This window comes from Dipodomys merriami, unplaced genomic scaffold (assembly GCF_024711535.1).
Source record: "Dipodomys merriami isolate MVZ:Mamm:240054 unplaced genomic scaffold, mDipMer1.0.p SCAF_924, whole genome shotgun sequence".
In the NCBI taxonomy this organism is placed as follows: Eukaryota; Metazoa; Chordata; class Mammalia; order Rodentia; family Heteromyidae; genus Dipodomys; species Dipodomys merriami.
Genome location: NW_027206540.1, coordinates 126,353 through 146,978, shown reverse-complemented (window position 1 = coordinate 146,978; position 20,626 = coordinate 126,353). Strand labels below are relative to the sequence as shown.

Here is a 20,626-nt window from a genome sequence, read left to right as displayed (position 1 = left end):
TGCATTTTCCAGGGCCCTGAGAGGCAGATGTGCCCCCCCCCCCACAGTCCTGGGTCTTGAACTCAGGGCCTGGGCACTGTCCGTGAGCTTCTTTTGCTCAAGGCTAGCACTCTACCACTTGAGCCTCAGTGCCACTTCTGGCCTTTTCTGTGTATGTGTTACCGAGGAATGGAACCCAGGGCTTCATGCATGCTAGGCGAGCGCTCTACCTCTGAGCCACGTTCCCTGTCCCCCCTCCCCCTGCCTTTCTTTCTCGGTCCTGGGCACAGGGTCTGGCAGTTCTGCCGCCAGATCTTCTGTGGTCCTGGTCTGGCTTCCTTCTGCCTCAGTCTTGGGTCACCTCCACTTGCTGACCAAGACAGGAGCGGTCCCACCAGTACCCTTTCCCCTGCTCCAGGGCATTTTCTGCTATCAGATGCTGCTACTGCCCAGGAGTAGAATATCTGCTGTGTCTGGTCTCCCTCAGGGCCTGCCTCACCTGCCTTCTCCATAGGACAGAGCAAAACACATTGACTCAGCGAGTGCTCTGGTCAAGCACGTGGAATTCGCTTCGGAGCATCACCCACGATGTCTTTAGGAACACAGCTGGCAGAACATAGGCCATGGTAAGCTGTCTTTACCTGGGAACAGGGAGACGTTTCAACCATTGTTTCTGAAAATTTCCTTTTCAGGAATAAAAACCCAGAATGTTCACTGTCTCACTCCAACATTACAAAGGATTTGTGAGTGAATATTCATGTACTTTCCACCCAGATTATACTTGTTCTCTATCACCTTCCACCTCTCTACACATCTTAAATTGTTGCTGCATTTTAAAATTAGCTATAGACATCAGATTCTCTTCCCCAAGTACATTAACTTATACACCATTAATTAAGAGTTCAATGTCAATTTAATTCTTTTTCCTTTGAGGCACAATCTATATACGATGAAATACACAATCTTTAGCACACCTCTGATGAGTTTTGACAAATACATATACCTGTATAGCCCACATTGTTACGATTCATGCTGGAACACTCCCTCATGCCTCTTTCCCGGATAGTTATTGCCTGTACAACCCTACAGGCAGTTACACTTCTCATCTCTTTACACCCCAGATCAGTTTTGCCAACTGTAGAGCTTCAGTAAATAAACCCGGGCTCCGCTGCTCAGCGTGCTGTGAGGCTCCTCTGTGCAGAGTGCAGCTGCCCGTCAGTCTCTCCTACTGTCCCAGCGATGGACAGGGAGGCAGCCCGCATGGATGTGCCACCATTAATGCAGCCATCCCCCACCGGCGGACACCTGGTGATCCCAGCTATTGACAATCACAAAGAAAACCGCAGCGAATGTTCTTCATGGTTCCTAAGTGTGGACACACTAGATAACCACCTGGGAATGCGGACTTTTAAGTTGGCAGGCCTTACATTGACGTTACAGTGGCTTACACCTCAGCACCGTGGGTGACAGGTCTGGATGCTCCAAACCCTTACAGACATGGTAGCCAGCCTTCCCAGCCGTCCCTGCCTCAGCCATCCGCGCCTGGCTCTGAAGTCTCATCACACTCTTACGGGTTTATAGGCCAACTCACGTATATTCCCGAGGGAAGACAATCCTTTTGCCCAGGGATGCACTGGGCTCTCGGATCCCCGTGCATCGATAGGGTGATGATATGGTTTTCCCACAAGCACTTGGTTAGATGCTTTGCAAAAATCTCTCTCACTCTGTGGCTGGTCTGTTTTCTTTATAATGACTTCGTTATAATGCCTTTTACTTGTAATTTATTATTTCTGTCACAATTTTATCTTTTAGTGTTACAAGATATGTCTACTTGAAAATACTGTCCATGTTTTCTTTTAGAAGCCTTATCATCTTTAACCCTGAGTCTATGCTTGGGCCCAGTTATCTTATGCATGTGGTGTCAGACGGGTCAAAGCAAGGATTGTTTGAAGATGGGCCTCTAGTTATTTAACTACCTTTTGTTGAGAAGATTTTATTTTCCTCATTGATCTACCTGGCATTGCTCGAAAACATACAAATGGGAAAGTAAAGATCTTGGTTTTAAGTTTGGATCCTTATTATAGAGGCTTGATGGTTATAGATTTGAAGGAAAAATTGAAATTATTTAGCGTAAGTCCTACAATTTAAATTTCTTATTTTTTCCAGATTGCCTTCAATATTCTAGCCTTTTGAATGGCCATAAAATTTTATATTACTTGAAATTTAAAGCTTGATTGAACTGAAAGAATGGAGGATGGGCTTTGAATACAAAGTTAATGGGAAACAATTTTTCTGTAGTACCATCTCTTCCAATAACTTGCTATTGGCCATGTCTTTATATTATTCAGTGGAGAGGTGTTGCATAGCTTTCATTGATTTGAAATATTTTGTATTTGACACAATTATAAACTATTTTATATTATTGTATAAACTATAACTTATTTTTATATATTAAAATCATTGAGTTCACTCAATAGTTACTGCACTCATTCTCAGAATTCTTTAAGAAAATCTATGTAAATTATGCAATCTGGAAACAAATATAGTTTCACAGATATCCTTCTGATATGGGTGTATTTTCTTTTTCTTTCAATTTTGCGTAAGTACTCACTCTTCCTTTTAACTGTGTCTGATAGAAAATATTTAGTAGGGTCTGGATTTTTTTTTTCAATCAATCTGTTCATCTATGCCTTTTTTACTTAAGACTTAAGACCATTTACATTTAATGTAATTATTGATATGGTGGATTTAAGGCTATCAAATTGCTGTGTCCAATCTAGTTTTTCCTCACTCTTTCTCCTACTTTTAAGATTTGTTTAAATTGGAATTCTGTTTTTACTTTACTGGCTTAGGAGCTATACATTTTACTTTTTTTTTTTTTTTTAAAGAAACAAGCGTCTTGTTTTTATTTCCTGGAGTTCATTTTGATAAATATTATTTTGTGTGATCAGATACACATAGGCACTGTGCCTTTCGTTCTTCTCTTAAGAATGACCTCCTTTGGTCTCACTGTGTGTGACTACCCGGAGACGTGTATAATTTATTATGTCCTGGTATTTTAGATCTAACTTCCACATAAGCTCTCTGAGCTTGACTTATGTCACCTAACATGATTTGTTCTAGGTCCATCCGTTTCCCTGCAAATGACATAATATTATTCTTTCTAATGGCTGTGTAAAATTCCATGGTGTATAGGTGCAAATTTTTACATTTTAGTTTTGAGTGGTATTCTAGCATTTTAAGTATGTATCTGTGATTTATCAAAGCCCATTCTACTTGTTCACCATAATGTAAGAAACAACAATATACTGTCATTTCTCTGCTTGTATCTTTTGTGCTACTGTGGTTATGCATTTTACTTCTGTAACTAAAACCCCAAATACAACATAATAAGATTAATTTTACTTTGAATAGGAAACTATTAAAGAAAGCAACAGAGACAGACTATTTACCACATCGTGTCTGGGGCTGGTGGTGTTCAAGGCAGGTCCCCAGGTGCGGTAAGCTGCTAAAGGGCAGACAAAGAACTCTACCTCGATATGGAGGAGACAAAGTGGTGGTGGATACTGCAGGTCAGCTGTGTGGATCTCTGCGCGGGTCAGCTATGGGCAAATGGAAGGCATGCCCTCACTAAGGAGGCATCCTAGGCCACCCTGCCCTCCCCAGGGCCATTTCTGATCCCCCGCCCCCCCTTACACCACGGGACAAGGCTCTGGCGAAAGGGGATTCCGTGAGGGGAAGGAGCCGCCTCCTCTGTGCCCACATTACCGCAGCTTCCTCTCTCCACCGCACAGGCAGAGGCCGCAAGCACAGGCAGAACTCTCAGCCGGTGCCAAGCGTAGCAGGCAGGCTCTTCTGGCCAGGCAGCTGTGGTCATAGAAATGGCACATGTCTTCTGGGGACATGAATCCTGCCCTCAAAGCCAGGCTTCATCACAGAGGCCAAACCAAAGTCAAGTGTGTCTGTGTTGTGGTCGTGCTGTGGTCAGCCCGGTCATCCGGCTAACAGACACCCGAGTGTCTGTCTGCCTGGGTCCGGCTTGCACGGAAACCTCTTGAGGGACAAGGTGGGGCTGTGTCTGCCGTCTTCACAGCCAGCCCCAGGCCAGAGCCCGGAGCAGCAGCCCCGACTCCAGCAGGACCAGCTTTTTAATACAAATTGGGCCATTAATAATATTTAAATGCATTAGCTTGAACACAAATAAACAATACCCGCCCCCCACCCCTGATGAAATCCTGTCTTCTAGAAAGGCAAACGGGCCGCCTCTCACTGTCCCCAGGTGAAGACACAGTCCCTGGCCAGGTGTTCGGCTCTGAGAGTCATGACCAGCCGCGCGCGGGTGCGAGACGCAGGCTGTAACGCACATCAAAGGTGTTAATGGTTTCAATATTTATCTGCTGCAGGGAATCACTCTAAAAAGAAGACAGAAAAAAATTCTGCTAATGGCTGTGTCTTTGCCATTAAAATGAAAAGCTTAATGCATCTTATAATCAGAGGACAATTTGCAAATCATTAAGAGAAATGTAAAATTCCATTAAAATACAAATCAAGAGACTCTCCCTGGACTAATAATCTTTTTTTGATATTATTTTGCATTTCACTATTTCTGTTCCAATACCCCGGCCCCACAAATGATCAGCTCCTGAGCATGTATTTACACAGCCTACTTCTTTAACGAGAGATGGAGAGAAGGGTAATCTGCTATTCAGAGCAGGTACTAATGAAGAATTCCATATATTCTGAAATTTAATTAAAACCCCAAAGATTTCAAATTAGATGCAATTTGAAATGCCTGGGGCAGAAATACATGCACTTTCGTAGCAAGGGTATCACACTGGAAGTTGATACCGTAATTGGTCTTGATGTATTTTTGTGTTGCCAGGCTGAAGCACAGAACTCATAACCATATAAAAATTCTCTGTAGATTACCTGCTCATTGAAAATGCCATCACTCAGGTAGTCCTCTTCTAAATTACCATGCTACTAAAATGTGCAAAGCAATGCGGAGAGTACAGTGGCACAGCTGGTCGACGCTGCCAATGAGTTATGCATGCGTCAATGCCGCCTTTTTTCTTAGTAAAATATGCTCAGTTGAATATTAAAATATAATTGGCATTCAACCTAAGTAGCTTAAACCATTTTGTTATCTTCTTTTAAACCGATTTGGCCCCTCCACAGTTATTTTCAAGGATGCGATTCACAAACTAATGATACCATCCTGTTCAGCTACATTTGTGCCGGTTGCATCTGTCATAAATAGGTAGGTTTTCTATCGCCTTCTAGGGATGGCCTTTAATATTAGCTGCTCTTGAACATCAAAGGCCCCATTCTCGGGGAATAAAAGGAGGGGACATGCCATTTATGTTGGTTCTTGCATATTTTATTCTGACAAGAAGGAGAGAGGCAAATTTTCTGTGGAAAGTGGGCCTTGGCTGCAATCGGCTCTTCTGTCTCCTGGGCTCAGCGGCTCGGTCTTCTTGAAGCCAGGCTAGAGTAAGGAAGGCCGAGGAGACAACCGCACGGTGGGGCGTGTGGCAGCCCACTCCAGGAAGGAGTGTGCATACACGTGTGTGTGCACACGCAAGTTTACAGATGGGTTTTTACACCACCTGCGTCGGTGCCCCAATTAACAGCGGTAGTCACAAGGGGGAAAAAAGTAGTTGCCATAGAAACCGAGGTACCATTGATGTTTTCGAGGGTCAAGGGCAGGGCTCACCTGAGTCCTTCCTCCCAGATACCGCCAACGTGCGTCTCAGGATTGAGGAGGCGGGACACCCTCCCCTGGACACCGATGAATGAAGGATTGAAGAATATTCCTAAGAGATGTCCTTCTCTCTCTTCTGTCCTTCCGGTTTCTTCGGAAGTAATGTACTACATGGCATAAAAACACGAGGCAGGGCTGGGCATGGTGCCACCCGGTCCCCGGGGCCTTGCGCGCCGTCCTGCGGCTTCCCACGCCACCTCCACCTCCACCTCCCACAGCCGCCACACACCAGCAGCTCTGGAAAGAAGGGACGGCTTCCTCTACATAAAGACCTGATTTTTCCTTCTGCCATGAGAAACGCCGTCTCTAGGATGGAGACTCATAAATCTCCCATTCCATTCAGCATGAATACAGGGTTGCAGGTAAAGATCACGTGTGTAAAAGCATTTCCACGAACTCACAGCTTCTACACTTCTGGCTCCTATAATCAATATATTTCTGCCACTACTGCCATTAATTTTATATCAATATTTAACATATTGATACATCATAGTCCCATTTTTATGCACACATTTTATTAAAATATTATTTGCTCTACACACCTAGGTAATAGAGATAATTCCATTATTGCTGGAATAATTCCAAAGTGCACAGACATGATAAAGATGAATATTTATCATGGCAAATGTGAAGATATTATCTTATGACTAAAATGTATTAATGTAAATATTTTGTTTGGAAAGCACATACTTATCTAACGAGTACAGTGGGAATAAAGATTTAAAGGGAACAGCTGCGTGAAAAGCCTGTTTAAAAATACACTAGACCGAATAGACAAATTCCTGTTTTTCAGAGCCCATTTCAGAGGCAAAGGGACTGAAGTTCAGCAGCAGATGCTGCGGTCCTTTAAGCCCCCCCTAGAAGGGGGGCTTATTTTTGATAGAAACTTTCAAAGATGCGCTGTGTAACTACTAAGCTAGAGTTAAGCTCCACATCCCGCGTTCCCCGTGGAAGTGGCACTCATCACAAGCTCCAATCCTGCAAGTCCTCCTTACTGGAGGGGGGCCTGGGCGTAGTCGGATGCTGTGAGGTCCTCCCAGCGACCGGGCGGGCTGGCCAGCTTGTGTGGCTTGACCTGGCCACTGGGAGTGAGCCTATGTCCCCCCCCCAGTGAGCCTATGTCCTCCCCTCCGCGCCCCCCTCCGAGATCCAGGGACCAGGGGTCTGATCACCTAACACCCTGGGGAACTGTGGATTCCCCGAGGGCTCAGCACAGGAACACCTGGCCTTCATGGGGTCTGGCCATGCGTGGGTTCCAGCCGCTTCTGTCAGACTCTGAACCGCGAGTCCCTCCCACAGAGGAGCACTTCACTCCAAGACCCCCACAAGTGTGAGCTGTGACTTTCAACCTCAGCCGCCCAGGGCGGGGTCCGCGCTGCCAGGGCGCCTCAGCACCCCAAGCAATCTCTCTGCGCCTGCGGGCCACACCTTCTGATCCGCCGTGCCATGCATCTGCCCATCACAAACAACATGTGCGTTTTGGCCAAAGCTTGCAGCCCCTCTGAGGGCTTGGGTGACTCTGCTAAGTGCCCTGGCTCTCCGGATGTCACGGGCACCTCACCAGCTTGGCAGCGGAGCTGTTGCATGCACACACCTGGCTCGCTCGTCCCAAGTCAAAATGAACTATCCAGTCAGGGGCTGGTGGCCCACACCTGTAATCCTAGCTACTCAGGGACTGAGACATGAGGATTGAGAGTCCAAGGCAGCCCAGGCAGGAAAGCCCGTGAGACTCTTACCTCCAATTAACCACCAAAAAGACATAAGTGGGGCTGTAGTTCAAGTGGTAGAGCACCAGTCTTGAGTGAAAGAATTAAGGGGCAGTGCTCAGGCCCTGACTTCGGGCCCTGGTACTGGCACAGTGGATACATATCCACTGGCTCTCCCTCCCTCTGTCTATGTGCCAATGTCCAGGTCAGGCAGACACAGTTAGATATAACCCAGAACATTTCATAAATGTGCATCTACATATTTCACATGGAAACAGTGGCTAGGCAAGGTAAACTTAGGATGGGGTGAAGTACTCACACATGTTGGATTCTTTCCCCGGTACCGGGGGTAGAACGCAGGGCCCTGGGCAGGCTGGACATGCGCTCCACCACTGATGCAGCCCCGGCCTGGGGCCCACATGGACACACTCCGTTAGAGAGAGGATTCCCAGCCAGGGCGCGAGAGGGGCGCGACTCCCAGCCAGGCTCGGGTGTGAGGGAATCAACGCACAGACACCTGCAAGTGTATTAGGAACAAGATTTCCAGGAGTGCCCTCGCTCCGCCCCAGCACGGGACTGAGATGTAAGAATAACCTCAAAAAGTGTTTGCCTGAATGTGCTACAGCGGATGTTTATGAACTCTCTCCTGGTCAGGTGAAAACACCAAGTACTTATTAGCACAATTGCCAAGCAGGAGCTTGCATTAAAAACAAAACAAAACAAAAAGCCATGATCAACCACCTGCTTGGAGTCTCGAGCTCTCTGGCCCACGAACTTGACCCCATGGCAGTCGGGGTGAGTAGCTAAGGAGGGAGGTGCAGAATTGTCAGGCAGTGGGGGAATGGGGTCAGCCCTGCGCGGATGGGTCCACAGTCAGCAAGGGGAGCTGTGACCTCGCAGGAGCTCTGCCGGGCACCGAGACGGTGCTTCCCACGCCTTCACTGGGGGCTGCAGCAGAGAGCCCCGACCTCGGCCCAGGGCCCAGGACACGGGGAATCGGATCATGTCCTGTACTGCGGAGGTGCTGGAGGGGCTGTAGACACCCAGGTGCAGACTTGGCCGAGGGGCCTGGCAGCTGCCAGGGGAAGTACTGGACCAGGACTGACCCCCCGAGGGTGAGGGCTGTGTGGAGTGTGCCCTGTGGGCCAGTCTCAGGCTCTGCCATGTGGTGTATGGACATGGCCTTCCACCCTGGGACCCGTGTGTCCGAGCTCCCTGGCTCTGTGGTGAGCCAGCGTCCCCGCAGAGGCCGGGGGTCACCTCCAGGAGGTGCTCCATGCCCCGGTCACCTCTGGGACTCATTCCCCACCACACCACTCACTCTGCAGACCCTTGCCCACCCCCAGCCCTGCCCCATCTCCTCCCGTCTGTCTTCCATCCTGGTCCAACAGTGCAGGCCCCTACTGGGCTTTAGCTCCACAGGGCTTCAGGCTGTGGTCCCAAGGTGCACCCATGATGACTGCGGCCCCGCCACCCTGGCCCTGCCGGCCCTCTGTGGGCTTCGCGTTGGGTCTGAGCAGCCTCGGCGTTGGTTTCTGCCCTGATTTCTCCATCTGTTGTCTCTGTAAAGGAATTGGTGGTGGAGGTACGCGGTCACATCGTCACCAGCCATTTCTTCCCCACTTAACGTTAGGAGCGGGGCTGGTGTTCCAATCTGTAGCCAGCTGCTGGAAAGAGGGTCACTAACCTTCGCTCTGCCAGGTGCCATCTGGGCCAGGTCAACAGCTTTTATAAGGCTCATTTAGAAGGGAAAAGCAACCCTGTTTTAGGAACAGTCCTCTTGGCGCTGGGCATTATTTAGGTGACTCGGGGCAAGGCCTGAAGGCAGGAGGCTGGGTCCCGCGGAGACCCGCAGGCCCTGGGCAGAACGCACTCTTGTGGCACGCCACTCTGCAGCGTGTAGCTAGGGGTGATTACAGCAAGGCAGGGCCGGGGAACACATAGCCAGGCGCTCGGGGGGTGGGGGTGGGTGCTCAGGGGCACCTTTCCCCCTAAAGCACATGGGTGGAGTGGGGGGTTGGGCAGGGCTCCTCTTCCCTGCCACCAGCAACAGTGACTCTCCTGTGATCAGGATCCCTGTAAGCTCGCCAGGAGACCTCGCAGGACACGGCTGGAAACGTCACCCTGCCAGCGCGTCTCCCTCTCAGCTGGCCCTCTGGACAGGAGGGGCCCGCCGGGGACACCGCGTGCCACTCTGTGCCCTTTCTGGGCTCTGGGCAGGAGTACATTGCTCACATGTGGCCTGAGGTTCAGAAATGCAGCTCCTATGCTGCCGTACATGTGGCCTGAGGTTCAGAAATGCAGCTCCTATGCTGCCGTGCATCTGGCTTCCACAGCTACAACCAACAGCTGTGACAAAGGAGTTATAAAAGTGTTAAGGATTTCATTTAAGAGGGACATTGGAGCCACTTTAAAGAGAAAACTCAGAACTCCTCTGCTGAAAGCTGCCGTCTCTGAGGAGGCCCAGGGCAGGCGGGCAGAATGGGTCCTCCCCTCGCAGGGGTGAGGGGTGCTCAGTGCCATTCCAGCCCATGGGCACGCGGGCACTGCTAAGCCCAGGCCCAGTGCAGCAGCCAGGGGTCAGCAGTCGGGGCCCGGGGAGCTCAGGGACAAGGAGAGATGTCCACGCTCACTCTGCATCTGGTGTTTGGCGGCTCTGCTTTTCCTGAGCTCACTGTGGAGTGCTGCTCTTGGAAAACCACTAATTTTCTCACTGTGACTGCTCTTGACAATGATCTCTAAGCCAACTATAAGGCACAGATTATACAAAGAATAAATACAGACGTCGGGAAGTACACGCAGGACAAAAGGTGAAATGCACTTCAGATGAAAGAAACATTAAGACGCACTTCAAGAACAACGGCTTCATTAAGCTGCACACACGAGGCTGACCTTTGCAGGTCTGCCGGCAGAAACTGGCCGTCTTACAACACCTCACTGCTGGTGCTGGTGGCTCACATCTGTAATAGGAGGCTGAGCTCTGGGGACTGGAATTCAAAGCCAGACTAAGCAGAAAAGTCTGAGAGACTCCATCTCCAAGCAACTAGCACAAAGCTGGATTAGAGACATGGCTCAAATGGCAGAGCACCAGCCAACAAGTAAGGAGATCTAAATTAAAGCCTTGGTACTTGCAGCACATAAAAGTAAAATACCTGACTGTGCGACACGACAACCACAGAAACATGATTCTGCAGAAATCAGTATAGACCAGAATAGCAAACTGAAAAGAACCCAAAAACGGAAGGAAAGCCTCAGCTCATTTTATTTCAGGAAATGACCTGATTACTTCTGCACCGAGATCTGACAAGAATGCAGAACACAGCCACACAGCCCAGCTTCCTTTTGGCTTTCGCCACAGGCAGGCATGCGTGTCCGCAGGCCCCACCTCCAAGTCCCCCCCCCCCCCCCCAATCATCCAGGAAAGTCCCACCCATGACAGCAGCAGCCACCTCCAGATTCCTGACCTCCGAGGACAGCCTAACGCCTCTTACAAAGTAACAATCCACCTACTGTTAATCTTTGGAGATCTTGCCGATGGGAGAATTTCAAGAACCAGATGAAATTTCTAATATTTGGTAAATCCTCACCTACAAAACTTTTAATTTCAGTGGGTGCTGGTGGTTTACACCTATAATCCTAGCTATTTGTGAGGCAGGGATCTGAGGTTTGAGGTTCAACGCCAGCCAGGCAGCAAAGTCTCTGAGACACTTATCTACTATTAACCACACTTAAAAAGCTGGAAGTAAAGCTATGGATCAAGTGGCAGAGAGCTAACCTTAAGCATAAAAGCTTAGGACAGTGCACAGGCCCTGAGTTCAAGACCCAGGATTGGCACAAAAACCAAAACAGGCACTAACAACAAAACCCAGACCTGACTTGCAAGTGCAGAGAGAGGCCTGAGCAAAGGGGGTGGCCGAGAGGACTCTGGAGCCAAACGCTCTGGGTCTGCCCTAGGCTCCGAGTGTCCAGGCCATCAGGAGGCTGAGCTGCAGGAGGGGATGCTGTCCCGGTTAGCGAAGCCCCTGCTGTGCTGCAGGGCAGCGGTGGGTGGCCTGGCCTATCTCAATGGCTATTTCTATCTTCCTGGTCACAGAGATCCCAGGGCCTGTCAGGCACAGGGCACAGCCCGTGTATGGTCTGCTGGGGGTGGGGATGAAGTGCTGGGGACGTGGCTGAGCCTCTGGGGGGCAGTTTCCTGAGTGAGGGCCACTAGGTGGACAGCAGGGGTCCGTGGCTAGAGTCATTTCGGCATCACTCACTGATGCTCAGCCTTGCTGGGACTGTGTGCCAACAGATGGAAGGATCCTTCCCAGGCTGGGCCTGGCCTGCAGCATGTGGTCTGTGGACTCGGGTGGGAGTTGAGCCCAGCTTGACACAAGCCGGTCATTTCCTTGCCGCTCTGGCCTCTGTGATTTTCCACTAAGTCATACTCCGAATGTCAGGTGAAATTTGGGCTTTTACGGGCTCATTCCTCGCTCTACCCGGATTCCTCAGAGACCTGTGGTCCTGTTTCATGATTTTCTGTCATTAAACCTCGAAGACTTACTTGGCAGACTTAAGAGAAGCAAAGCCAGCCAGGCGCCCACCTTCCCTGGCAGGGCTGGCAGGACTCCAGATGGAAGCGGGGTGAGAGGTGCCCTCTGCTCTCAGGGACCCGCTCTATGCAAGAACCAAACTCATTTCTTCTCACCTGCCCTGGGGGGACAGGCTGCGGATTCCACCAGGGAGCCGGGCTGCCGGCACCATGACCCCATCCTGCAGCTCCCGCGCACGGCTGGACGTGGATGGGACGGAGCTGTGGGAGGAAGGGCCGGGCAGGGCCGTGGCCGGGGGCACTCAGCATCTCAGGGTGGTCAAGGCGGGTCTCTGGGTGTGCGCCATGTCCGGCAAAGGACCGTTCCTTGGTCCCAGTCCTCCCCATTTTAGAAACCAGGGTCCTTGCAAGAGAAGCCTTCTGGATTTGGTTTTCAGTGGGGCAGGGGAGGGAGAACGAGGTATTGGGTTCAGTCCGGCTGTGGTTTTGATTCGTTTTGCCTCCCAAATAGTCACAGTGTTATCTCCTCCCTCACCTGGCCGCTGTGAACTTGGTCAGGGAGCAGCACAATCCCAGGAGTCTGTCCTTGTTCCCGTTTTCAGGAGGGGTACGGATGACAAGAAGCTGTAATTTGGATACCCTGAATGGTGCTTGAAGCACCACTTTGAAATTCAGAACATATCTAAAATCTCAGGGTCATTTTTTCCCATGAGGATACGTATATATCTACACATATGCATCCGAATATATATTCATTTACATTAAAATGATTATTTATTTATTTAAAAAAATTTTTTGGGTCCAGTCATGGGGCTTGAGCTCTGGGTCTGGGCACTGTCCCTCAGCTCTTCAGCTCAAGGCTAGCGCTCTACCACTTGAGCCATAGCGCTACTTCTGGCTTTTTTCTTTTTGCTTATGTGGTGCTGAGGAATCAAACCCAGGGCCTCATGCATGCAAGGCAAGCACTCTACCATTGAGCCACCTTCCCAGCCCTAAAATGATTATTTATAAAAAGTCACTATGCAGATATAAATTCCTAGTTTGGGTCGGAATGATTTTCACTGCTGTAGTTAGTATCTGTGTGTTGTGCAGACCAAATAAGAGTTTCAAATGAAATGCCTGGGATTTTTTTTTTCTAAGCGTATCAGAAGCTCTGTGTCTTTAGTGTACTACATGTAAGCTGTAAGTTCTGCCTTCATCTCTCAAGAATATGTCTACCTCTGGTAAGTTTGAGGAACGAAATTTAAGCTTATCTGTGAAGATACAGTGGAACTGGAGACTGCTGTCGCTGTCACCGAGTGAGTTTATGGCGGTGGCTAATTGTCCACACACAAGTCTCATTTTCTGTGCTGTTGGCAGGCGGACAGTTTAAGTTAACAATAAGCTTATTGAAAAATTTACTGCCATTCAGATGTGTTCCTATTTAAACCTTTCAGCCAGCAAGAGTCAAGAGTCGATCTGCACACATCATTTTTACTGCCTTTGCCAAGAATTATGTGACCATGTGCCAAAACTAACACAACCACTCAGAATGGGCGGAGATGCAAGCTCTGGCCTTCAGCTTGGCCGCACGCGGCCGGTGCTGGGATGATGGGGAAACAGCACATCAGTGTGCTCGGTAATGAGCTGTGATGGCAGGGACGGTTAACACGTCAGGACCCTTGCGGGGAGTACACGTGAGGTGCGGGCACTGACCTTGCTGGAACACGGGATGGTGGAGAGCAGGCAAGGGGAGTCCTTCCGTGGCCGCAGGCTTGTGGAAATAGGCGTCCAGCCAGGCCGCACACTGCATCAGGGGCTCCGCTGTCCCCTCAGGAGCTGCTGGGGCCTCCATGGGGCTGCAAAAGCAATCACAGGGGCTCAGTGAACCGCTGGGCCTGGCCTCCACCCAGGGGGAAAGCAAGCCTACTGCTCTTCACTGGGACGGGGGGGGGGGGGGGGATCAGTTAGCTTCTCCCTGGGTGTGGCCTTCTCCACCACCATGCAGCATGCCCGCCCAAGAGCAGGAAGGCTGCCCCAGGGAGGCCTGGCAGGAAGAAGCTGGGCTTGCCATGTTGGGCTTCTAGAACACGGGAGAGCTCAGAATGTGGCCCTGAGCACCTGCTGGTGACACACATGAGCGCGTAGACACTCTTCTAAGGCTGAGGGGCCATCATCACCAAGTGATCACCATCAAAAATCTTCTCTGGAGGGGGCTGGGAAGGTGGCTCAGTGGTAGAGCACTTGCCTTGCATGCTCGAGGCCCTGGGTTCGATTCCTCAGCACCACATAAGAAAAAAGCCAGAAGTGACGTTGTGTCTCAAGTGGTAGAGCTCTAGCCTTGAGCTGAAGAGTTGAGGGACAGCGCCCAGGCCCAGAGTTCAGGCCCCATGACCGGACCCAAAAACAAAAACCTTCTCTGGAATATTCTTCAGAAACACTGTGACAGTGATCAGGCGGTGCCACACATGGCCGCCACCCACCCCAGGCCAGCAGCAGGGGCGCACTCTGTGTCCCAACACAGCTTTGTGCTGTGCACCATGCATGCCCAGAGCAATACAGTCCACACACTGCCAAGGGCAGCTGAGCGGGTTTGTGCTGGATCTGCTCGGACAACACCGAAGCCTGGCATGTCCACTTGGTTCCTTCCCAAGTCCTCCTTCATTCTTTCTCCCTCCTAGTGACCTGAAACTTGAATGCAAACACTTTAGAGCACCTTCAGATGCTCTCTGGGGGACGATGCTGTCTCATGCTCTGGCCTGGCCTGGCCTGTCTTCCAGGGCTGTGCTCTATGGTCTGGTGAGTGTCCTGATTGGGGATCTGGGCTCTCGAGATCTGTGGTGGGTTTGTTTTTTGTTTCCCTCTTCTAGGACTCATACACACCTGTAGGCTCACACCCTACGTCTGAATTCTTGGATGGTTTCCCACCTTCCCGCCTTGCGAGGCCCTGGGCAGGTGGCATGGTTTTGGTGTGGCTTCTGTACCTGGCAGGCACAGCCGACTTCTCAGAAAGCGTGTGTCCCGAGGCTCCTGTGGGAGGGCGGCGATCTGCCCGGGCCACATGGACACAGAGCCCGCGCCGTGCGGATGCGATGTCCACAGCACGCAGACACAGGAGGCCCCTGAGCCGCCCCCCCCCCCCCGCCTGCACCCTGTGGCTGCATGTGCCTCCATCTACACAGGCTCCTGTGTTCACACGTGGCAGGGAGGAGATCTGCCGGGAAACCGAGCCCAGCACAAGTACAACAGGTGAGACCAACGGACCCAGGAACACAGGCCTGGCTGAGGCGGGTGGGTGGTGAGATTGGCTTCCCAGAGAGAGCCACCTGGGTGGCAGGGACTGCAGCATACACAAAGGCACAGAGGAGAGCAAGGCCTCACGGTCAGAGGGGAGGGCTGGGAGGGAGGGTCGTGGAGAAAGGTGGGCAGTAGCTGTGTGTATCAGGAAAGAAGGCCGCATCAGCATGGCAGGGGGTCCTGACCAGAGCACAGAAGGCCCCAGCTGCCCTGTCCAGGACAGTGGTGTTGAGAAAATGGACGAGGACTGTGTCAGACTCCACCAGCTCCCAGTGCCCACGTGGCACTGTCTGTGTGGAGAATGTTTCCGGCCGGCATCTGAGATCACAGCGTTGGATTCAGGAGACCCATGGTTCCCTTTAGTCCACAGCTAGCTTGGGAAGACGATGTGGCCAGCACCCCTGGCTGGCGCCCAGGTGAGCCCAGAGTGGTTGGTCCTGATGCCCCTGAGAGCAGGAATGAACTCGGGCCTCCCACTGCTGCAGAAGGATGAGGCAGCAGCGGACGAAGCCCTGTCGCTGCGGTCCCTGCTTGCCAGCAAAGGGAACTCCGGTCACACTGCCAAGGACAGCTCACATTCCGTAGGCTGATGCACGCGGGGCCGGCATGCTGGAACTTTCTCTGCCTCAGAACAGAAGGCACAGGCTCAACAGAAATGGTGTTGCCTTCCCCTTAGGGCAGCCACACTGACAATGACGGCCATTAAATGCAGCCTGCCAGAAGAGCGTGGGACAGAGCCCATGGCGTTCAACCCCTCTCCCCCCCCATCACCACAACCACACTGGCCACACTCGAGGGCTGTGGCAAGCAGCAAGCATGTCTCCACCTGGGGACTGTCGTGGAGAGCTGCCTGGCCTCCTGTGGGGGACCCAGGGGCCCAGTGGCGGCTCCTAGCTCCTGCGCTGGCTGCGGGTCTGCTGCCCGTGGGGGCAGGGCTGGGAGCCTGTGCTGGGCCCGAGGGCTGGGGTGAGAGGTCTGTGGACACCAAGGGCTCCCACCACGGCCTTGTTGTGTCCCCCGAGCGAGCGTCCTCTCCCAGGGCCTCTTCACACCGTTCTGAGGAAGCCTAGCTGCCCCCGCGCAGCCAGGCCCTGGACAGCGCTCAGGACGAGGCTCACCGAGCTGGAGCCTGGGCGCAGCGGGCGCCGAACCACCCGGGCTGGCACATTCTGCAGCAGAGCTCCGAGTGGGATCTGTGACCTCAGCAGATCCCAAGGGGTGACACCGGCCTGCCGGGCGGCCAAGCCCAGCTCCTCAAGGCCCAGGGCCAGGCTCTGCTCAGGACTTGGGATCCAGGGGCCATTGTGCATTTCAAACGGGGGCCCAGGAGGAAGCCGGAATCCACCGTGGGAGGAGCGGCATTTTAACGCAAGATGTCGGGGCTCTGGTACCCACCTGTGACCGCGGGAAGCCAGTCCCACAGAGATGCCTGCCCCGCCGGCCTGCTCACGCCGGCCTCCCTTCCATCTTGCTGAGGGTCTGAAATGTGAGCTGTTTCCTAGCATTTCTCGCTCTTAAAAGGATATGTGAAGAATTTTTATAGTAGTAAAATTCATCTTAAATTGATTTTTTATGCTTGTGCTAAAGATCTCACCTCTGATTTACTCTGTAACTCTCCTTTTAACTCTTTCTCTATCGGCATTAGATAGCTAGTCATGGGTGAAATGTAATTAAACAGCTTTGATTCCGAAGCAAGGATTTATGGGACTACATTTAAAATGAATGGCATTAAACACACACATAAAACCAGCTTTTTTAAAGCCACGACACAAATTTCCATTTCTATAATAAAATGAAATTTATTCTCCTGCCCTGCCCTCTCCTCCAGCCTCACCGGCTCGTCCGGGGAAGAGCCCGGTGTGGCCGTGCCGCTCACGGCTCTCTTATGACGGGGGAGTTTCTCCACACTTCCTCACTGGCAAACCTTGAAACTCCAACAATTATGGGCCCATGCTTTTTCAAATCCCACAACCCAGCCTTCCAAGCACCTTGCCTGGGATGAAAATGCAACCCTCGCAGCCAAATCCTGCCTCGGGAAAGCACTGCTGTTGGAAACCTGTGTGATACAGTCCCTGGCACTGGCCAGAAGACAAAACCAGTGCTCCCACATCAGCCACCAGGTGATACAAGAGCATACGCCACAGTCCTCCTCCTGCCCCCAGGCCGCTCCTAGGATGTCACCTGCCACAAGAAGAACAATGCCTGGAAGACTGGCATGGGAACTCTCTGGTTCTTGTCAATCTAGCCCAAAAGGATGTCAGAGGCTGACAAAGGGATGCAGCCTCCTGCAGCTTCTGCCCAGTGGACGAGAGACACTGCTGGGCACCCATGTGCCTCAGTGCCCAAAGCGGGGATCTCCCTGCTCTAAAGCGTTCTTAAAGAAACGGGCCAACCATTGGCAATTCCAGAGTCACTTACAAAGAAACAGAACCACAGTGCACGGCGCTACATAGGCGTTCTGGGATTCCTGTGCATGCAGCGCCCTTTGTGAAGTTCAACTGCACCTGTGGCCTTTGAGAAGCCCTAGCCCATTGCCCTTGTGGACTGTGGAGAAGGTGTCCCAGGACACAGCGCTTCTGGTTGGTTGTGACAGGAACATGCTTTCCTTGAACCGCCAACACGGGGGAGACAGCTGGCTAGAAGCCTCCAGCACAAACTTCCCTCTGCGCGGTTATTCTAGGGGAGCCGTCCTCTCCCCTGGCATGAAACTTGTATTTCCTGACACTGACCAAGCAGCACATGAGAGAACAGGGGCAGAGGGTGGTGTAGCCAATTTCAAGTGGATCAGCCCTGGTGGGCGGTGTGGAAATTCTCCTTGCTCTTTCCAGTCTTGTCTTTGAAGTCAGCCGGGTACGTTAACCACTGGGTGGAGGCTGAGAGAGCCAGGGTCCTACTGCAGGCATACTGCAGGCCAGCCTGCCTATACCGAGTTGGTAAGGAGCGACAAAATGGGATCACATCGAGCTGAAAAGCTGCACAACAAAGGAAACAGTTACTAGGTTGAAAAGAAGGGAGAAGATCCTGCCAGCTATGCATCTGACAAGTGATTAATAACCAGAACATACAAGGAGCTTAAAAACCCTAAACTTCCAAAGAATCAACAACCTGATTAATAAATGGGCAAATGAACCAGACAATTCTTGAAAGAAGAAGTAGAAATAGCCAGAAGAAATGCTCAGTATCTCTGGCTACAAAGGAAACACAAATCAAAACAGCACTAGGTTTTCATCTGATTCTTGCCAGAATGGCCATCATCAAGACCACAAAAGACAAGTGTGGTCAGGGATGTGTGAGTGGAGGAACTCATATCCACGGCAAGATTGCAAACCAGTGTTCTTCAAGCAACTGAAAATAGAAGCAAGACTACTCCTGGGCAAGTATCCCAAGGAATGTAAGTCAAGTTACAACAGAAGTACTTCAACACCCATGCTCATTGTAACACTATTCACCACAACCAAGCTACAGAAACAGCCTAGAAAATGGATCAAGTTAGTGTGACACACACACGCCAGTATTATTTAGCCATATATGACTTACGTCATTTTTAGGGAAATGGGTGGAAATCCTATGCTAAGGGAAGAAAGTCAACTTTAGGAGGATAAAGATCATATGTTTTCCCTCACATGTGGAAGCTAGGTCTAGAAGATAAACATGGATCATAAGGACAATGTGCATGTTTGTAAATGCGGGGATTAGAGGAAGGGGAGAATGTTAGAGGATGATCAGTAAACAGTACTGACACACACAGCATCTGTGAATAAAGATAGCAAAAGGAAACACGCTAGAGTAGAAGGGATGGGGAAAGACAGCAGGCCGGGGGTCAATTTGATTAAAGTTCTGTATGTGCAAGTGAGAGATACCATGGTCAAACCACTCTGAACAAGTGATATATTGATGGGAATATAAAAGGTCCTGTCTGGGGTCTGGGTGCTGGAGGGAGGGAGAAGGGGGACTGGGGGGGGTGAGGGCGGGTGAGTATGGCATACTTCATGTACAATGGAGAAAAGGAACAATGGAGCCTCTGAGGTTGGTTTTGGGAAGGGGAGGAGGGAAGAGGAAGGGAAGAACTAGATGAGTCTGATAAAGGGACACTGTGTGCATATATGGACATGTCAACTTGAAATTCCTGGAACAACTAGTGGATGCTAATAAAAATGTGCAAAATGAGAATAAAGCAGCTTTGCTCAGGGTCTGTTTGTCCATTTTGCAGTACAAGAGTTTAAACTCAGGGCCTTTCCCTAGGTGCCCTCCGTGGGCAACTCTGTGACCCCCAGCACATTCCCGCTGTCCCCCCACGGGGTAATATCTTCTTCTGTGGCTTGGGACCAGTGTGACACTCAGTCACCCAAGAAGCTGCCATGGGCCGTGTCCTTCAACAAGGCGCAGAGGAGCACTGCGGGAGTGTGCAGAGGTCCTGGCTGCGCTCTTCGTGGTGAAGCTGAGGTTACGCAGCGCACCGGATACCCCTCGGTGAGAAATGCTTCCCAAGCCCCGCTGTCACCGAGCATGTGCTGTGCTGGGCAGAGGAGGCAAGCAGGACTCAAGGGCAGAGCTCCAGACTTCACACGCAACTGCAGTAGAGGTGACTTTATAAATGTCGTGTGGAGACTCTTGCTCAATCTCGCTGGCACGTGCACAATTCTGTCTAATTTAGCAGGTCTCTAGCAGAGTTGCTTGCGTTTGATGGATGTGTCCTGCATCTAATTACACTGTCCCTCGAAAGCTCAGATGTTTTTCTTCCAGGGACAGGATTGAAGACAAGAAACAAGCCTCGCTACCTGCTATCAACAAAGACCGCCACTCTTACAAAGGCAGGCAGAAGAAAGCCTTTCAACTCTTCAGTCCAACTCAATGCAAGTCTGATTCCATCCAGGCATTAGTAAAACGCTGCCACCTGTGAGAACACCGGCACATCGGCCTCTTCCTTGGGGCCTGAAGCTGATGGTGCAGACAGTAAACACGGAGAGACACTCAGACCACACTCACCTTCCAAATGACCCTGCAGCTGTGACCCAGGACTGTCTTGATCCTCACACAGAGGCTGAGAAGCAGAGCAAGTGATTGCACTGCTGGCGGACGGTGGCTGTCCAGGCACTATCACTGGGTAGATCTGTCTGTATAAGTGTTTGAGTATTCCAAAGTTATTTTTAAGACATAGAAAAGCCAAAGAGCTGATGGCAGTAGTAAGAAACCCTCGACAATAAAGCAAGTTGAGAAACCAAAGGCCCGGTACAGGTACCTGGGGCCGCCACTGCTCAACACAACTTGCCAATGACAATACTGATGGCGATGCCAATGGCGACGGTGACCGCAGTGAGGACTGAGTGCACACTGTATGACTCCTCCCCTGCTTTTCTCTCTGGTTTC

General features: G+C 51.0%; 1 protein-coding gene across 1 annotated transcript in view; it reads right to left on the bottom strand.

The window, feature by feature from the left end:
- The window catches only part of LOC138821665 (methylated-DNA--protein-cysteine methyltransferase-like), a 165,255-nt gene that overhangs the window by 30,200 nt on the left and 114,429 nt on the right, over nucleotides 1-20,626 (bottom strand). The window contains exon 2 of the mRNA XM_070014115.1: nucleotides 13,679-13,821. Coding sequence (XP_069870216.1) covers nucleotides 13,679-13,821 — 143 coding nt within the window. The remainder of the gene's footprint in view (nucleotides 1-13,678; nucleotides 13,822-20,626) is intronic.